Genomic DNA, 16,596 nt, shown 5'->3' with positions numbered 1-16,596 from the left:
CAAGGCTGGGCACCTTGATGCCTGTATTCACCACCTGGTCCCACTTTGCTGCTTCCTAAGACAGCCTGTGTCTCCCCACCGCCTACTGCTTTCCCCAGCAGCACCCCGCTCAGCCCAGCCCTCACCATGGCTTCCATGCGCGCCCGCCGTTCCTCCTCCTCCTTCCTCCTCCTCATGGCCTCCAGGTCCTGCCGGGCCTCCGAGAAGGCCTGCAGGAAGGTGTCAAAGATTCCAAAGAACTCATCTGGCTGCATCTTGCTGTCCTGTTCCCCAAAGTGCATCAGGGCCTTGGAGAACTGTGAGGGCAAGAAGGGTTGGTGAGAGTCTCCCCTCAAGCAGGGCAGGCTCGGCCTATGTGGTAAGCTGGGTTACAGTCAGAGTAGAGTCCGGTCCAAGGCTGGGAGGGGGAGACACCTGCTATCATCAGGGCAGGGACAAGGCTAAAGGAGAAGCTTGAGGCTGGTGCCATGGGGAGCTGGGGGATCCCAGCTGGCTGGCAGAGGCTGCCCACAGCCACCATTGGGTCTATTAGGATGTAGGTGTGGGATCGGGAGCTGCAGACCTTGGGAAGTATTTCCTAAGGCCACAAACTCAAAAGGACCCCAGGGATCATATAGTTATTGGGCTAATTTAACTCCCCTGTGCCTCAGTTTCCTCCACTATAACATGGGGACAATAGATCCTACTTCATAGTGTTGTGAGGGTGAAGTGAGTTAATAGATGTAAAGTGTTAACTATAATTATATGTGCCAGTCACTATCCTGACATTTATGGACAGCCACCACCTCTCATTCAGCCCAGAGTGTGCTCCATGGACCAGCATGGGCATCTCAGGCCCCCTCCAGGCCTCCTGAGTGAGGACCCATGTTTTAATAGGACCGCCTACAGATGGGGTCCATGGGGATATTGGTGTTGAGAAGCCAGGAAGAGGCACAGCACCTGTGAGCAAAGCTGAGCTCCTGAGTCAAGATTCTAACCCAGCCATGTCTATCGCAGCTGGGAAACTTCAGGCAAGTTTCTTAACCTCTCTGGATCTCAGTGTACATAGTTGTCCAATGGGGTAATAACCTTTTAACAATCATAAGGTAGGTCCTGAGACAAATAATGTAAAGGACCACACAGTAGCTACACCTGATGAATAGACTAGGATCTTTGCAACAGAGTTGTGGTTGCTTTTCTTACGGGAATGAGGAAATTATTTTTCTCAAAGCTCTGTGATTCTGGGTTTGTCCCTCTGGGGCATCTGGAATAGCAATGGGTGAGGTGCTGTGTGTTACATAAAAGGGGTTGGGTCAGACTGGGGGCATGGGCCACACTTACCTTTTCCCTGGCCTCATTCAGCTGGTCTTCCAGCTCTGAGAAGCTGAAGCTGGAGACGGTGATGAAGTCACTCATGACTGGGACAAACTTGTCATTTGGTTCCCGTGCCTGCCGCTTCTGGTATTCCAGCTCCTGAGGAGGGAGAGTGATGTGCTGGTTAGATGGGTACCAGCATAAAAGTCAGGAATTCTGGGGGCCATCACATTTCCCACCCCTCTTGCCTGCCTAGCCTCACAATTCTAAGGGTAGCAAAGATTGTGAGAGTTATCCCTCATACACCACTGCCATCTTTCTTTCTCTAGACCTTTGCTTCCCAGTGTGGTATGGGACCAGCAACAGTATCACCTGGGAAATTTGAAGAAATACAGATTCTCAGGTCCTTCCCCAGGGCTAGGTAATCAGAATCTGCATTTTAATAAAACCCACAGGTGGTGCATATGGAGATTCAAGTGTGGGATGCATTTCTAAATTTTCTAGCTCATGTGGATTCTGCTGGTCACAGGCCATGCTTTGAGTAGCACTTTAAAAGGGCTATAAATTGGAAATTGGCCCCACCACCACCATAGTGGCAATGAAAAGTTCTTTCTCATACTTATCTTCTTTCTCTAAGGTCATTCTCCCCTTACCTGCATACCTCCCCCATCCCCCAGTAAAGATGGAAAGGGTCTCCAGATCCTAAATGTGGAGGACAAAGGATTGGGACCATTGCCATATGAGACCAGCCTAGCCTAGGGCCAGAGATGAGAATATCTGAGAAGCCATCAGAGCAGGAATGGTGACAACTAGACACACCTGGGCATAGCCCCTGGGCCCACTACTGGCCCAGGAAGAAGAGATATAAGGCAGGAATTTCTGGGGATAGTTGTGCCCAGTGTCCTACACTATGTGCTACCTCCACCTAATTGGCTTCCAAGGGATGTAAATAGTCTTTCTACTTGAATCAGACTTAAGCATGTGGCCAATTTATGGTTCATTCTACTCTAGTGCCCAATAGATGTGCTAGACAGTGACCTGGCTAGTCTCAGATATTCCCTCATTGAGAGTCTAAATTGAAGCCCTAAATAATCCAGTCATCCTTTCCTGAGGGCTAGCTCTGTTGCTGCCTAGCACTTGGTAAAATGATGGATCTCCAGACAGTAGACCCTCTCTGATGCATTTCTGTGTCCCAGAGTTCCTCCTGGGATGCTAGAATAACTGCACAGGGTATAGCCTCCAGCAAAGACACAGGCAGCAGGGGCAGCTTTTGCCTCTAACAGCACCCCCCTCAAACTCCAAGCAGGCATAGATGTACTCACCACCTCAACTGCTCTGAGGCCTCTCCTGAGGTTGCCCACCTCCTTCTCCAGCTCCGCCAGGCTGTGGGGAGACATACAGGAAGGAAGAATTGCGGAGAGTGGTTCAGGAAGATGACAGTGCAAAGTACAATGGCCTTGGAGTCAGTGGACCCATGCTCCAGCCCTGCTTTGGTCACTAACGTGTGGACCTGGCAAATCACCTCGCCTCTGTGCTTCTACAAAATAAAAGGGCTAAAACTTAGGTTCTAAAGATCCTTTCAGATCAGAAATGTTATGCTGAATATTAGGTTTCTAACACAGGGCCTCTGACTTGAATTATTTTTAATACCACCAGGTAATACTTAAAATTCTTAACATGGTGTCCTGCATGTGCAGGAAGCATTTGTTGCATATTAACCATTTTCCACTGCACTTCTGCTTTTGTTGGAGATTCTTCTATAAGCCTATGGCTGTTCGAGTCTGTGTTCTTGCCTGTAGCAGATATCATTGGTGACACATCCATATCTCCCTGGATCATCCATCGTAGTGAAGAGTCTTGACTTCCAATGATATGACCACTTTCTCTGGGGCCCAGAGCTCCCTCTGCCTATACCTATGGCCAGAGTTATGCCCTGCCCAGTGATACTCAGCCAATGACTGATAGAAAATGGGGTATGCTATCCTAGCTCCCTGACCTCTTGAATAAGTCAAATGAGTGTCCTATGCTGTCTCACAGGCTTCCCTGAAGGGATTAAGCTCCAGTTGTTCCAGAGGTAACTGGCTTAATACTTGTTAATAGTATTTTTCTCACCCCTGGCTCACTTTGCACTGTTTTCCAGGAGCATCCCTGAAATAAGGATTTGAGAGCAAATAGCCAGTCTTCATTTGTTTCTCCTAAAAGCAGACCCTGAGACACTGCCCATTCCTAGTCATCCCACAATAGCAATAAAGGAAATCTAGACAAAAGTGCTGTGATCACAGGGAGAAAGAAGCCTTGGAAGTGCCCCTCACTTGACTTTGGCGGCTTCTGGAAGATGCTGTAGCTCTGAGGGCATGTTCAGGATGTCAGGGAAGTGCTTCTCCAGGATCATGATCAGGTAATGGAGCAGAGAGATGTTTCTGTAGATGAAAGGTCAGGGGTAAAGGAATGAGGGCCAGGAGGAAACTAAGGGGAGGGGTCAGGGGGAAAATGTAAGGAGTTTGGGTTGGAAATGGGAGGAGGAGAGGAGAGGCCAGGGTCTAGGGAGATGCAAGATAAAGAAGCAGATAGAGTCCCACCTGTCAATGCTGGACTTGGTGTCTGCAATCTTGTTGAGGCTGGCCACCCGGAACCCATAGGCACCCCCACGCTGCCCTTTGTTCATGAAGTTGCCAATGGCCAGGACGACCTCAAGCATCTGTGTTAAACGCTTGCTGCGGATCAGCTCCCGGGAGGCCAGCAAGATGGCTGGGAGAGGAGGGACAGGTCAGAGCCCTGCAGAGACTAGGCCAGGGCAGCTGGTCCTCTTGAGCTCCAGGATGATGCCACCACAAAGTCTAGTCTCAACAAATTGATCTATTCCATACCCACCAGTGGGAAGCGGGAAAACTTGCCAAAAGCCAATTCAACAACCTATTCTCAGAATGTGCCAATTCTTCTTAACATATTTAAGAATAACTTTTTTTTGTATATATTCAAAGATTATTATTATAGTCTTTCTATGGATATACACAAGAATATAATACTTTTACTGTTTTAAGCTTAAAAATTTTAATTTCAGCGTTTTACATGTACCTCTTTTGCAATGATCTTTTATTTATTTTTGGGGGGGAGAAAAAAATCCCTGTCACTTAAATTATAACATGTCACCAGTATTTCTATATTTTTGTTCTATAATATAATGGTATACCTTGCAGTTGGTGGTATCTTTAATAGTTTACTTGACATTGTTTAATGTAATTTAAATTTTTTCCCAACTTTTAGGCATTTTAATAATTTCTCTCCAATGCCTTAAATAATACATTTGCTATAAATACAAACTAAGGTTAACAGTAACCAAAACTTCAATATTTCATTCCAATGTGGATGCTCTGGCCCATCTTCAGCTATTATGCACTTAGGGCAGATGCATAAAATTGGGATACAAATCCTACATTGAAATTTTGGCTACAAGTTATGGAATATGTGTTTTGATTATTAAGTGTGGTGATAGGAGCACCAAACCATCCCATGATTTTCAGCTTACGCCAAACTGAACATTCCTTAAGATGCTGCTCTGGAGATAAAATGAGAACCATCTGACTAAAAGTTTGCAGAAATCTTCAAAATCACTTACAAGTAAGTGATTGAAAAAAAAAAGAAAAGAAAAGAAAAAAAGAAGGCTATAATGTAGAGATGTAGAGATCCCCAGGACCTCCCAGCTTGTACCCACTTCAGCCTCAGTTGTCCTTCTAGGACACTCTCTGTGCACAGAGCCCCAGGGCCACCCTGGAATGCAGCCACTTCATTTCCAGCCATCCCACCAGGGCAACCCCAGAACAGAGTACCCTCAGATCCTCAGCCCACACCAGCCACAGCAATAGCTAGCCAAAGACACATGTAGCCTAAACAGGGGATGACCATACACAAGACCAGTCCTTCACGTTTTAGAGAAAAACTATTCATAGAAATAAAGACTGAAAGTCAAGAAAAATGGGGAGACAGAGGAATACGCTCCAAACAAAACAAAGCATCAGAAAAAGAATGAAATGAAATGGAGATAAGCAGTATGCCTGATAAAGGGTTTAAGATAATAATCATAAAGATACTTACTGGACTTGAGAGAAGAGTAGAACTCAGTAAGAACTTTAACAAAGAGAAAATACATAAAAATTTCAGAATTAGCATAACTGAAATGAAAAATACATTAGAGAGAATCAACAGATTAGCAGATGAAGAAAAATAGATCAGCAATCTAGAAGATGGGGTAATGGAAAACAAGCTGAAGAGCAAAAAAAAAAAAAAAGTTTTTAAATGAGGACAGATTAAGGGATCTCTTGGACAAGTGAACAAACATTCACATGATAGGGGTCCCAGGAAAAGAAAAAAAAGGGCATCTTACTTGAAGAAATAATAGCTGAAATTTCCCTAACCTGGGGAAGGAAACAGACATCCAGGTTCAGGAAACAGAGTTCCAAGTAAGATGAACTCAAGCAGGCCTACACCATGACACACAGTAACTAGAATGTCAAAGATTAAAGATAGAGAATTTTAAAAGCTGCAAGAAAGAAGGAAAGATACATACAAAGGAAACCCCTCTAAGACTGTCAGTTGATTTTTCAGCAACAACTTTGCAGGTTAGAGGGGAGTAGCAGGATATATTCAAAGTGCTGAAAGGGAAAAATCTACAACCAAGAATACTTTTTTTTTTTTTTATTTTTTTTTTAATTTTATTTATTTATGATAGTCATACAGAGAGAAAGAGAGAGGCAGAGACACAGGCAGAGGGAGAAGCAGGCTCCATGCACCGGGAGCCCGATGTGGGATTCGATCCCGGGTCTCCAGGATCGCGCCCTGGGCCAAAGGCAAGCGCCAAACCGCTGCGCCACCCAGGGATCCCCCAAGAATACTTTACATAGCAAAATTATCATTCAGGATTGAAGAAAAGAAAAGAGTTTCCTAGGAAAACAAAAGGTAAGGTATTCATCACCACTAATCCATCCTTACAAGAAATGTTAAATGTTAAATGTTAAAGGGACTTCTTTAAGTGGAAAAGAAAAGGCCATAACTGGAAGTAAAAAAGAAATATATATATATATATATATATATATATATATATGTAAAATATGACACCATATCCATAAAATGTGGAAGGGGGAGTAGAAAAAATTCTTTTAGAATATGTTCAAACTTAAGTGACCATCAATTTCATATAGACTGCTATATACTTAGGATGTTATATATGAACCTCATGGTAACCACAAACCCAAAACCTGTAATAGATACACAAAAATAAAGCCAAGATTAACACTAAAATAAGTCACTAATCACAAGGAAAGAGAACAAGAAAAGATGAAAGGAACAGCGAAGAACTATAAAAACAACCAGAAAACATAACGAATGGCCAAAAGTATATAACTATTGATAATTACTTTAAATACAAATGGTCTAAATGCTCCAATAAAAAGACATAAAGTGGCATGATGGATTAAAAAAAACTCACCTATATACTGCCTATAAGAAATTCACTACAGACATAAAGACATAAAGACACAGATTAAAAGTGAAAGGATAGAAAAAAGATATTCTATGAAGTGGAAGAAAAAAAAAAGCCAGGGTAGCAATACTTAAAATTACTTTAAAACAAAGGCTGCAATAAAAGACAAAGAAGGGTATTAAATAATGATAAAGGGATCAATCCATCCAACAAGAGATATAACAACTGTAAATATCTATGCACACAATATTGGAGCACCTAAATACATAAAGCAACTATTAACAGACATAAAGGGAGAAATTGACAATAATACACTTATAGCAGGGGACTTGCTTACATCCCACTTACATCAATGGATAGATAATCCAGGCAGAAAATCAATAAGGGAACAGAGTTGTTCAATGACACATAAAACCAGATGGACTTAACAGATATACACAGATCATTCAATCCCTAAACAGCAGAATACACTTTACAAGTGCACATAGAACATTCCTCCAGGATAGATCACAGGTTGGGCCACAAAGCAGTCTTAATAAATTCAAGAAGACTGAAACCATATCATCTTTTCTGAACACATCACAAGAAAAAAAAACTAGAGAAACAAACACATAGAAGCAATAACATGTACTAAACAACCAATGGATCAATCAGAAATGAGAGGAAATTAAAAAAAATACGTGGAGACAAGTGAAAATGAAAATTATCCAAAATCTTTGAGACTCAGCAAAAGTTCAAAAAGGGACATTTATAGCAATACAAGTCTACCTCAAGAAATAAAAAAGAAATCTCAATCTAACCATATACCTAAAAGTACTAGGAAAAAAAGTGATCAGAAGGAAGTAACAGAGCAGAAATAAATGAAATAGAGCCTTAAAAATGGAAAAGATCAATGAAACCAAGAGCTGGTTTTTTGAAAAGTCAGGCAAAAGTGATAAGCCTTTAGTCATATTCCTCAAGAAAAAAAGGACACAAATGAATAAAATCAGAAATGAAAGAAGTGATAACTAACACCACAGAAATAGCAGGGATTATGAGACTACTATGAAAAGTTATATGCCAACAAATTGGACAACCTAAAAGAAATGGATAAATCCCTAGGAACATATAATTTTCCAAAATTGAATCAGAATATCTATTCTCAAATTCTTTCAAAAAATAGAAGAGGGAGGAAATTTTCCAAATATATTCTATAAAGACAGCATTATCCTGATACCAAAAGCAAAGACACTACCAAAACAAAACAACCCACAAAAAAACCCGAAACCAAACAAAACCAAACGAAATCCACAAAAAAACAAAACCCTGCAGGCCAATATACTTGATGAACATAGATGCATAAATTCTCAACAAAATACTAGCAAACTGCATCAACAATACATTTAAAAAAAATCATTCATGAGCAAGTAGGTTTCATTACAGGGATGCAGGGATGGTTCAATCTTTATAAATCAACATTATACATGACAACAAGAGAAAGGATAAAGACCATATGTTCATTTCAGTAGATGCAGAAAAAGCATTTGACAAAATTCACCTGTTCATGATAAAAACTCTCAATAAAGTAGGTTTAGAGGGAGCATGTCTCAACATAATAAAGATCATATATGAAAAACACATAACTATCATCATACTCAATAGTAGGAAACAAAGCTTTACCCTTAAGATCAGGAATGAGAAAAGGATGCCCATTCTCATTAGCTCTATTTAACATAGTAGTGGGAGTCCTACTCACAGCAATCAGACAAGAAATAAGAGATATCTAAATTGGGGGCACTTGGGTGGCTCAGTGAGCATCTGCCTTTGGGTCAGGTCATGATCCTTGGGTCCTGGGATCGAATCCCACATCAGGGTTCCCATGGGGAGCCAGCCTCTCCCTCTGACTATGTCTCTGCCTCTCTCTGTGGGTCTCTTGTGAATAAATAAATAAATAAAAATTTTTAAAAAGATAGCCAAATTGATAAGGAAGAAGTTAAACTATCACTACTTGCAGATGACATGATATTATACATAGAAAACCGTAAAGACTCTGTTAAAAATGTATTGGAATAAATGAATTCAGTAAAATAGGATACAAAATGAATACACAGAAATTGATTGCATTTCTATATACTAGTAATTAAGCAGAAAGAGAAAGACAAAGGAGGCAAGAATTTACAATGGGGAAAAGACCATAAGGAGTGCTGGTGAAACTGGACCACTTCCTTAAACCATACACAAAAGTAAACTCAAAATGGATTAAAGACCTAAATGGGAGACCTGAAATAATAAAACTCCTAGAAGAAAACATGGGCAATAAACTCTTTGACACTGATCTTAGAAACATTTTCCTGGGTATATCTTCTTAGGGAAGGGGAACAAAAGCAAAAATAAACTGTTGGGACTACATCAAAATAAAAACCTTTTGCACAGCAAAAGGAACCATCAACAGAACAACAAGGCAACCTATTGAATGGGAGAAGATATTTGCAAACAGTATACCTGATAAGGTTTTAGTATGCAAAATATATTTAAAAACTTATATAACACCAAAAAATCCAATTTAAAAATGGGCAGAAGACCTGAAGAGACATTTCTCCAAAGATGACATACAGATGGTTAACAGACACCCCAAAAGATGCTCAACATCACTGATCATCAGGAAAATGCAAATCAAAACCACAATGAGATATTAACCTATACCATAAGAATGGCTAAAATTAAAAAGACAAGAAATAATAAGTATTATAGAGGATGTGGAGAAAAAGGAACTCTTGTGCATTGTTGGTGGGAATGTAAATTGGTATAGCCACTAGGAAAACAGTATGGAAGTTCCTCAAAAATTAAAGATAGAAATACTGCATGATCCAATAATTCCACTTCTGGGTCTTTACCCAAAGAAAATACAAACACTAATTCAAAAAGATATCTGCACCCCTATGTTTACTGCAGCATTTTTACAATAGCCAAGAAATGGAAGCAACCAAAGTATCCATTAATAGATGAATGGATAAAGAAAATATGGTTGTGTAAAAGCTTTTTATTTTGGTATAGTCCTAATAGTTTATTTCCGCTTTTGTTCCCCTTGCCAAAGGAGACGTATCTAGGAAAATGTTTCTTAAAGCTGATGTTAAAGACATTACTGCCTATGTTTTCTTCTAGGACTTTTATGGTTTCAGGTCTCACATTTAGTTCTTTTTTTAAGATTTTATTTATTTCCCCATGAGAGACACACACACACACACACACACACACACACAGAGAGAGAGAGAGAGAGAGAGAGAGAGAGAGAGAGAGGGGGGGGGGGGGGGCAGAAACATAGGCAGAGGGAGAAGCAGGATCCATGCAGGGAACCTGATGTGGGACTTGATCCCGACCCCAGGATCACGCCCTGGGCTGAAGGTGACACTAAACTGCTGAGCCACCCGGGCTGCCCTCACATTTAGTTCTTTAATCCATTTCAAGTTTATTTTTGTGATTGGTGTAAGAAAATCATCCAGTTCTGCTCTTTTGCATGTTGCTGTTCAGGCTTCCCAGCACTATTTATTGAAAAGACTTTTTCTCATTGTATATTCTTGCCATCCTTATTGTAGATTAATTGACCATATAATTAGGGTTTTATTTATGGGGTCTCTATTGTGTTCCATTGATCTATGTGTCTATTTATGTGCCAGTACCATCCAAACAAAGAAAAAGAGACCAAAGAAATCAGACTCTTAAATATAAAGAACAAATTGGTGGTTGCCAGAGGGGAGGTGGGGGGGGGGTAGGTGAAATAGATGAAGGTAATTAAGAGTGGACTTATTGTGATGAGCAGTGAGTAATGCATAGAATTGTTGAATCCCGTCTTCTGCATACCTAACACTGAACAGAACACTGTACGTTAATTTTACTGGAATTAAAAGCCATTGCCTTAAATATATACAATTGTGAATCTCAGGTACATACACTGGTACACCTTAAATATGTAGAATTTTTATTTGTCAATCATAGTTCAGTAAAGCTAGGGGAAATTTTCCAGTACACCAATAAAGAAGATGCACACAATGGAATATTACTCAGCCATAAAAATGCATAAGATCTTACCATTTGTGACAGCATGGATGGATCTAGAGGGTATAATGCTAAGTGAAATAAGTCAGAGACTGACAAACACTGTATGACTTTACTTATATGTGGAATCTAAAAAACAAAACGAACAAACAAAAACCAGACACAGACTCATAAATACAGAGAATAAACTAAATGGTTGCCAGAAGGGAGAAAGGTGAGGGGATGGGCAAAATGAGTGAAGGGAAAGGTAGATACAGGCTTCCAGTAATAGAATAAATAAATCATGGAGATAAAATGTACAGCATGGGGAATACAGTCAATGGTGTAATGGCATTATATAGTGTAGCTACACCTATGGTAGACATAGCATAACATACAATCTCTATATTGTACATCTGAAACTGATGTAACATTGTGTGTCAACTATACTTTATACACATTATGAAATGAGCAATAAAATTGTAACTTTAAATTTTAAAAAGAAACTATAAAAGTTTTTCAGTAGCTGCTACCATTGAACATGTGTATATTCTCTGATCTAACAACAGCATTACTCTTGATGATTATTAGAGTGGTTTCTAGTCATTTCTTAAATTATAAATTGGTTAAATAAAACGATATTCAAGCAATGGAATAAAATGCAGCACTGAAAATGAATAAAGGGCTGTTTGGAGCTGGCAATATTCCAGTTCTTGACCTGAGTGTTTTCACAGGTGAGTTCACTTTGTGATAACTCATCAAGTAGGATGCTTGTGATTTATGCACATTTCTATATGCATATTTGAATTAAAAGTTTACTTTTATAAGTAGTTTTTAAAAGTTTTTGGCAATTTATATTGGTTGGGATAGTTTTTCTAAGGTTGATATGCTATTTGAGAAATTTGCGAAAGAATCTCCCTAAAAATGCTAAAATGTTGGCAAAACAGAAATTGACAAGAGTTCAAAGGAAATCAGCATAAATGGGAAAGCTCCCATTGCAATGCAGGCATTTTACATATAGTCATAAGAATAATATATTCGTGAATATATTCATAAGAATGTTTACATTTGAAACCATATTCATCTTGACTATATTCAGTAAATGTATTCAAAATGAGAATCAGTAAATTTGGTATATTCAGCAATGAACATAGTCATAAGAATATATTCACAAAAAATATGTTTCATGAATATATTCACAGAATTGGCAAATCTATCAAATTTGGTGAATTGGCTTTTGACAATGGACCCTGAGGCCCTGCTGGAAAGTGTGGGGGGTGGGAAAGGTATCAATAGCTATCACTACCTGGGATAGGCCAGATCTTAGCTTTCCCAGGATATTTCCTAGAACTGAAAGAAAAATATGAATTCCAACTCCTGCACAATCCTCTGGTCTCCACCTCTAGTCAAACCACTGACCTGATTCTGTAAGATACAACCTCAGCCACCTCTTTCTCTCAGAGGAAGAGACATCCAGATCACTCTAGAATAGCTAGCAGCCATTGCTACAGCAGAGCAATTATTACCTTTCCCAGCAGGTTTTGCCATCCAAAACATGAACTGCTCTACTTCGTGTGATTTTAAAGGGAGATTCTCCTGAGCATTCAGTGACTAACCTTTAGGGAGAGTTTAGGGGTGGGCTCTGAGACTATCTGAAATTAACCCTACACCAGTGGCTAACCTAGTCTGGTCCCACAACTCCAAATGGCAGTTGCTCACATTTGTTCCACTGACTCAAGACATAAATGATTGAGCAAATGTCTTGGCTGATCCCCATATCCATGCCTCATGTCCCAAAGTCAGTCTGCGGAAGGTCAGAGAAGGTTGTATGAAGGTAGGGATTCACCTATCACCAGGGCGGAAGGTACTTCCAGACCTCAGGCCTGCAGAGTCACCGCTGATCTAAATCCTTCTGCCTCAGAACAGTTACTTAGGATTACAGCCAGCATGCAGTTCCCTTGTGTGTGTAAATGCACACGTGTGTGTGGAGGGGGAGCAGGAGCCAGACTGCAGAAAATGTCTGCCTCCAGCTCTGTCACATACCAACTACCCTGACCCTGAAGCCTCCCTGAAGCAGCTCCAGAAAGGGCCATTCCCTGGACTGGGCATCCCAGGGAGTGCTGGCCAGCCCTGGTGTCCAGCAGAGGGGGCCCATGCTCTGCTCTGCCCCCAGCTTGTCCCCCTCAACATCCTGGGCTCAGGCTCTCTTGTTCTACTCTCCCGTGCTGTCTTGTCCTCCCTCCAAGTGAGCCTCACAGCCTCTCCTGCTTCTCTACTTGTGGGTCTTGATGGACCAGCCTGCCTTTTCCCCCAACTCCCTGCCCCTGTGTCCTCTGCCATCATCTATGAAGTACTACAGGACAGGAGTGAGGGATGAATTCTGAAGAACATCTGTGTTCCAATCCTGGCTTCACCACTCACTGGTAACATGGCCTCAGGCAGCATGTCCCCATTTTAGACATGAGAGAATGGATCACCCAGAGGGATGTTGTGAGGACTAATGAGACCATCCATGTGGAATGTTTCATGCAGTGCTTGTTACATGGTTTTAATTGAATTACAAAGTGCCCATCTGGGAAAGGCCTGTGTAGGAAGGATTCCCGAACCCAGAAAACCAGATGCCTCCAGGGATTACCTTGCTTATTTCCAACTTTTCTGAGTAGCCCACACTTAAAATAATGTGTCCAGGGGTCTTCTATGAACTTAGTCCTTCTTGGGCAGGGTAAAGAATGATGAGCTCAATACATGCCAGGCTCTGTTCTAGGTGCTTGCTCTTATCATCTATTCCGCATTTCTTCCCCATGCTGGGGCAAATGTCAACAGATCCCCCACCCTGGAGAGTGTACAGGCTGAGGAAACATGCCACGTGTTTGGCACATGTGCTAATATAAACAAGTGCTATTTCTATAATAATCCTAGTTTTAAATTTTCTCCTTGGCTCGCTCCTCGCTCTTTCTTTCTCTCTCTCTCTCTCTTTCTTTCTTCTTTCTTTTTCTTTCTTTCTTTCTTTTTTTTTTGTGGGGTGGAGGTTGAGAATAAGAAAGTTTTCCTCCATCCCTATTCAGTGACTGCTGCCCCTGGGCCTTCCCAGATGCCTCTCCGCTCTAGGCCTCCCCACATCCTCAACCATACCTTCCACCTTGGGCTTGGCCTCAGCCAGCCGCTCCTGGAACTTTTTCTTGAAGAAGAGGGCCTGCAGTCGCTGCTGGTAGTGGTCGATCCTGTGGACAGGGCAAGCTACATCATGAGGCAGCCCTGTCCAGCCCCAGGAGCTAGCTCCAGCCCTTCCTTTACCTGTGCACTCCCATCCCCTCCTCTGTGCCTGCTGCCCTGACCTGCTCATTTCATAGAGGAAGCGATCAGCACGGGCCATCCGCTCTATTTCATGCTTGTGCTCCTCAAGGAGGTCAATGTCGCTTTTCTCTGGGATGAACTTGAGGAGCTGTAAAGAGCAGATGAAGGTCAGACAGGAAACTGGTGAGAAGCTGATATGAGCATGTGATGCATGGATGCACATACACTGAACACGCTCAAGATGGGGAAGGGTCCTTAAAAGAGAGAGGCATCCTCATGTGGGAGAGTTATTCCTCATCTGCCTAAAGGGGACCACAGGACACTCAGCTCCAGACATTTCTTTTTTCACTTTTTAAAACTGAGATGGAATATAAAGTATACTGTTCTTGGGTGCACGGCTCAATGATTTGTTTTTCTATAAACAAAACCCAAGTTTATTGAAGTATAATTTATATAAAATGTATCCATCTTTTTTTTTTAAAGATTTTTTTTTTTAATTTGAGAGTGAGAGAACACAGGCAAGGGGAGAGGGGCAGAGCGAGGGAGAGGAAGAACCCTAAGCAGACTCTGTGCTGAGTACAGAGCCTGATGCAGGGCTCAATCCCAGGACCCTGAAATCATGACCTGAGTCAAAATCAAGAGTCAGATGCTTAACCAACTGAACCACCCAAGCACCCCAAAATTCATCCATCTTAAGTATGCAATTCAATGAGTTTTCACAAAACCACCCACTGAACCCCCATCCAGATTAAGATCTAGATTTCCATTCCCTAGAAAGTTCTCTTGTATCACTTCAATAAGCCAACCCCTCCCCCACTATAAACTCAACTAAATTCTATCACCTTAGATTAGATTTGCCTATTCTTGAACTTCACATAAATGGACTCGTGCTGTGTGTTTTCTTTGATGTCTGGCTTCTTTCACACAACATACTGTCTGGGACTCATCCATGCTGTAAGTATTGGTAGTTTGCTTTTTATACATTGCTGAACAGTATTCTATTGTAGGAATATACCAGTCTATTTATTCACTTTCTTATTGATGGACAGTTGGGTTGTTCCATGAATAAAACTGTTATAAATATTCTTGAGTATATCTTTTATAGTCAATGTTTGCATTATATCTCTGCATCTAGCAGTGGGACTGCTAGGCAGTAGGATAGGTTCAGCCTTTGTGTGTACTGCGAAGTTGTTTTCCAAATTATTATACCCAATGAGACTTCCAGTTGCTTCTTGCCCTTGCCAGCATTTGGCATTGTCAGTATTTTCAATTTTAGCTATTCCAGTGGGTGTGTAGTTCTGCCTCAGTGCGTTTACTCTATTTCTCTAATAGAAGAAATTCTCTAATGGTTAAGAATGTCAAGCCACTTGGAAATTCTCTTTCATGAAGTACCCGTTCAAGCTTCTGCTCATTTTCAAGTGAAGCTGTTTGTCATTTTCTCACTGATTTGTAGAGCTCCTAGAAATGTCTTCTACGGTCTGGCTTGTCTTCTCACTCTAGTAATGGTACCCTTCAATGAACAGAGTTCTTAATTCTAATGAGGTCCAACTGATGGTGGTTTTATTTGGTGCCTTCTAGGTTTCTCTTGAAGGACCCAATAAATTGAGGTTAAAGAGATTTGGGGAATATATGACTATGGGTCACTCTGACTTGCCTTGGGACCCAGGAGGGATCATAGCTCATATCTCCTGTCAAGGGCCTCAATTCCCTGGAACAGATGCAGTCTTTCTTTCTTTTCTTTCTTTTCTTTCTTTTCTTTCTTTTCTTTCTTTCTTTCTTTCTTTTCTTTTCTTTCTTTTCTTTCTTTCTTTTTTTTTTTTTTTTTTTAGTTATTTTGATGCAGTCTTTCCTGATACCCCCTCAGAATGGCTGGTCCAGGGAATATCTATAAATTTCTCCTCAACTCCTCTATCCTCCAGCCTGATTTCCCCTTGACCTAAGAGTCTTGGCCTCTCTGTGGGCAGGAAGAAGTGCAGCTCCCCCCTAGTTTCAGCTCCCAACCCCCCTCCCCACGAGGGGCCTCACCTGCTCCAGCATGTCCTTAGCGAGGTCCTCCTGTTCGTCCATCTTCAAGATGGCTTGCCGGATCTCCTCATTAGAAAGCTTCAACCTAAAGCAAAACCCTGCCCCTTGAGCAGCCTGGCCTGGCCGCTCTGCTCAGGACAGACCCCAGCCATTCCCCTCCACTGCGCTCTCTCCCTCACGTGGACATGGGAGTATATTCCATAGTGCTCTCCCCTTACCTCCCTGCAAAGCCTTCTCTAACTAAACGCATATAGTTTACTCCATAAACTTAATAATTGGATATTTTATTCTCTAAGTATTGACTGGAGTCTGGTCTCTTGCTTGAGTCTCTGACATAAGTGGTAGGGACATTTGGGAGTAAAAGGGCCATCTCTAATGTAGACAAAGAGGGCAAAAGGTTTCTGATCCTTCTCCTCCTTATGCCTAAAATACCTACTGCATCTCCAAGGGAGGATGGGAATATCAGCAGGCCACAGAGGGGGCTGTTTCCTGCTTCC

The 16,596-nt window shown here is 41.4% G+C and overlaps 1 protein-coding gene and 1 long non-coding RNA gene across 9 annotated transcripts in view; one reads left to right on the top strand and one right to left on the bottom strand.

Moving 5' to 3' along the window:
• Positions 1 to 16,596, bottom strand: part of DAAM2 (dishevelled associated activator of morphogenesis 2) — a 115,127-nt gene that overhangs the window by 3,188 nt on the left and 95,343 nt on the right. For all 8 annotated transcript variants that reach the window (XM_025990859.2, XM_025990858.2, XM_072731652.1 and 5 more), the window contains 8 exons: positions 16,100 to 16,184; positions 14,116 to 14,222; positions 13,913 to 14,001; positions 3,873 to 4,041; positions 3,606 to 3,713; positions 2,616 to 2,676; positions 1,321 to 1,452; positions 126 to 296 (listed from right to left, as the gene is read on the bottom strand). In XM_025990859.2, the coding sequence (XP_025846644.1) occupies positions 126 to 296; positions 1,321 to 1,452; positions 2,616 to 2,676; positions 3,606 to 3,713; positions 3,873 to 4,041; positions 13,913 to 14,001; positions 14,116 to 14,222; positions 16,100 to 16,184 (922 nt within the window). The remainder of the gene's footprint in view (positions 1 to 125; positions 297 to 1,320; positions 1,453 to 2,615; positions 2,677 to 3,605; positions 3,714 to 3,872; positions 4,042 to 13,912; positions 14,002 to 14,115; positions 14,223 to 16,099; positions 16,185 to 16,596) is intronic.
• On the top strand, positions 222 to 3,606 carry LOC140594807 (uncharacterized). The gene is made up of 3 exons (XR_011996139.1): positions 222 to 358; positions 877 to 1,010; positions 3,434 to 3,606. It is a non-coding gene; the product is annotated as an uncharacterized lncRNA (long non-coding RNA).

Source organism: Vulpes vulpes, chromosome 1 (assembly GCF_048418805.1).
Source record: "Vulpes vulpes isolate BD-2025 chromosome 1, VulVul3, whole genome shotgun sequence".
Classification (NCBI taxonomy): Eukaryota; Metazoa; Chordata; class Mammalia; order Carnivora; family Canidae; genus Vulpes; species Vulpes vulpes.
Note: the sequence above shows the minus strand (reverse complement) of the source record. Positions and strands in the feature narration are given on the sequence as shown.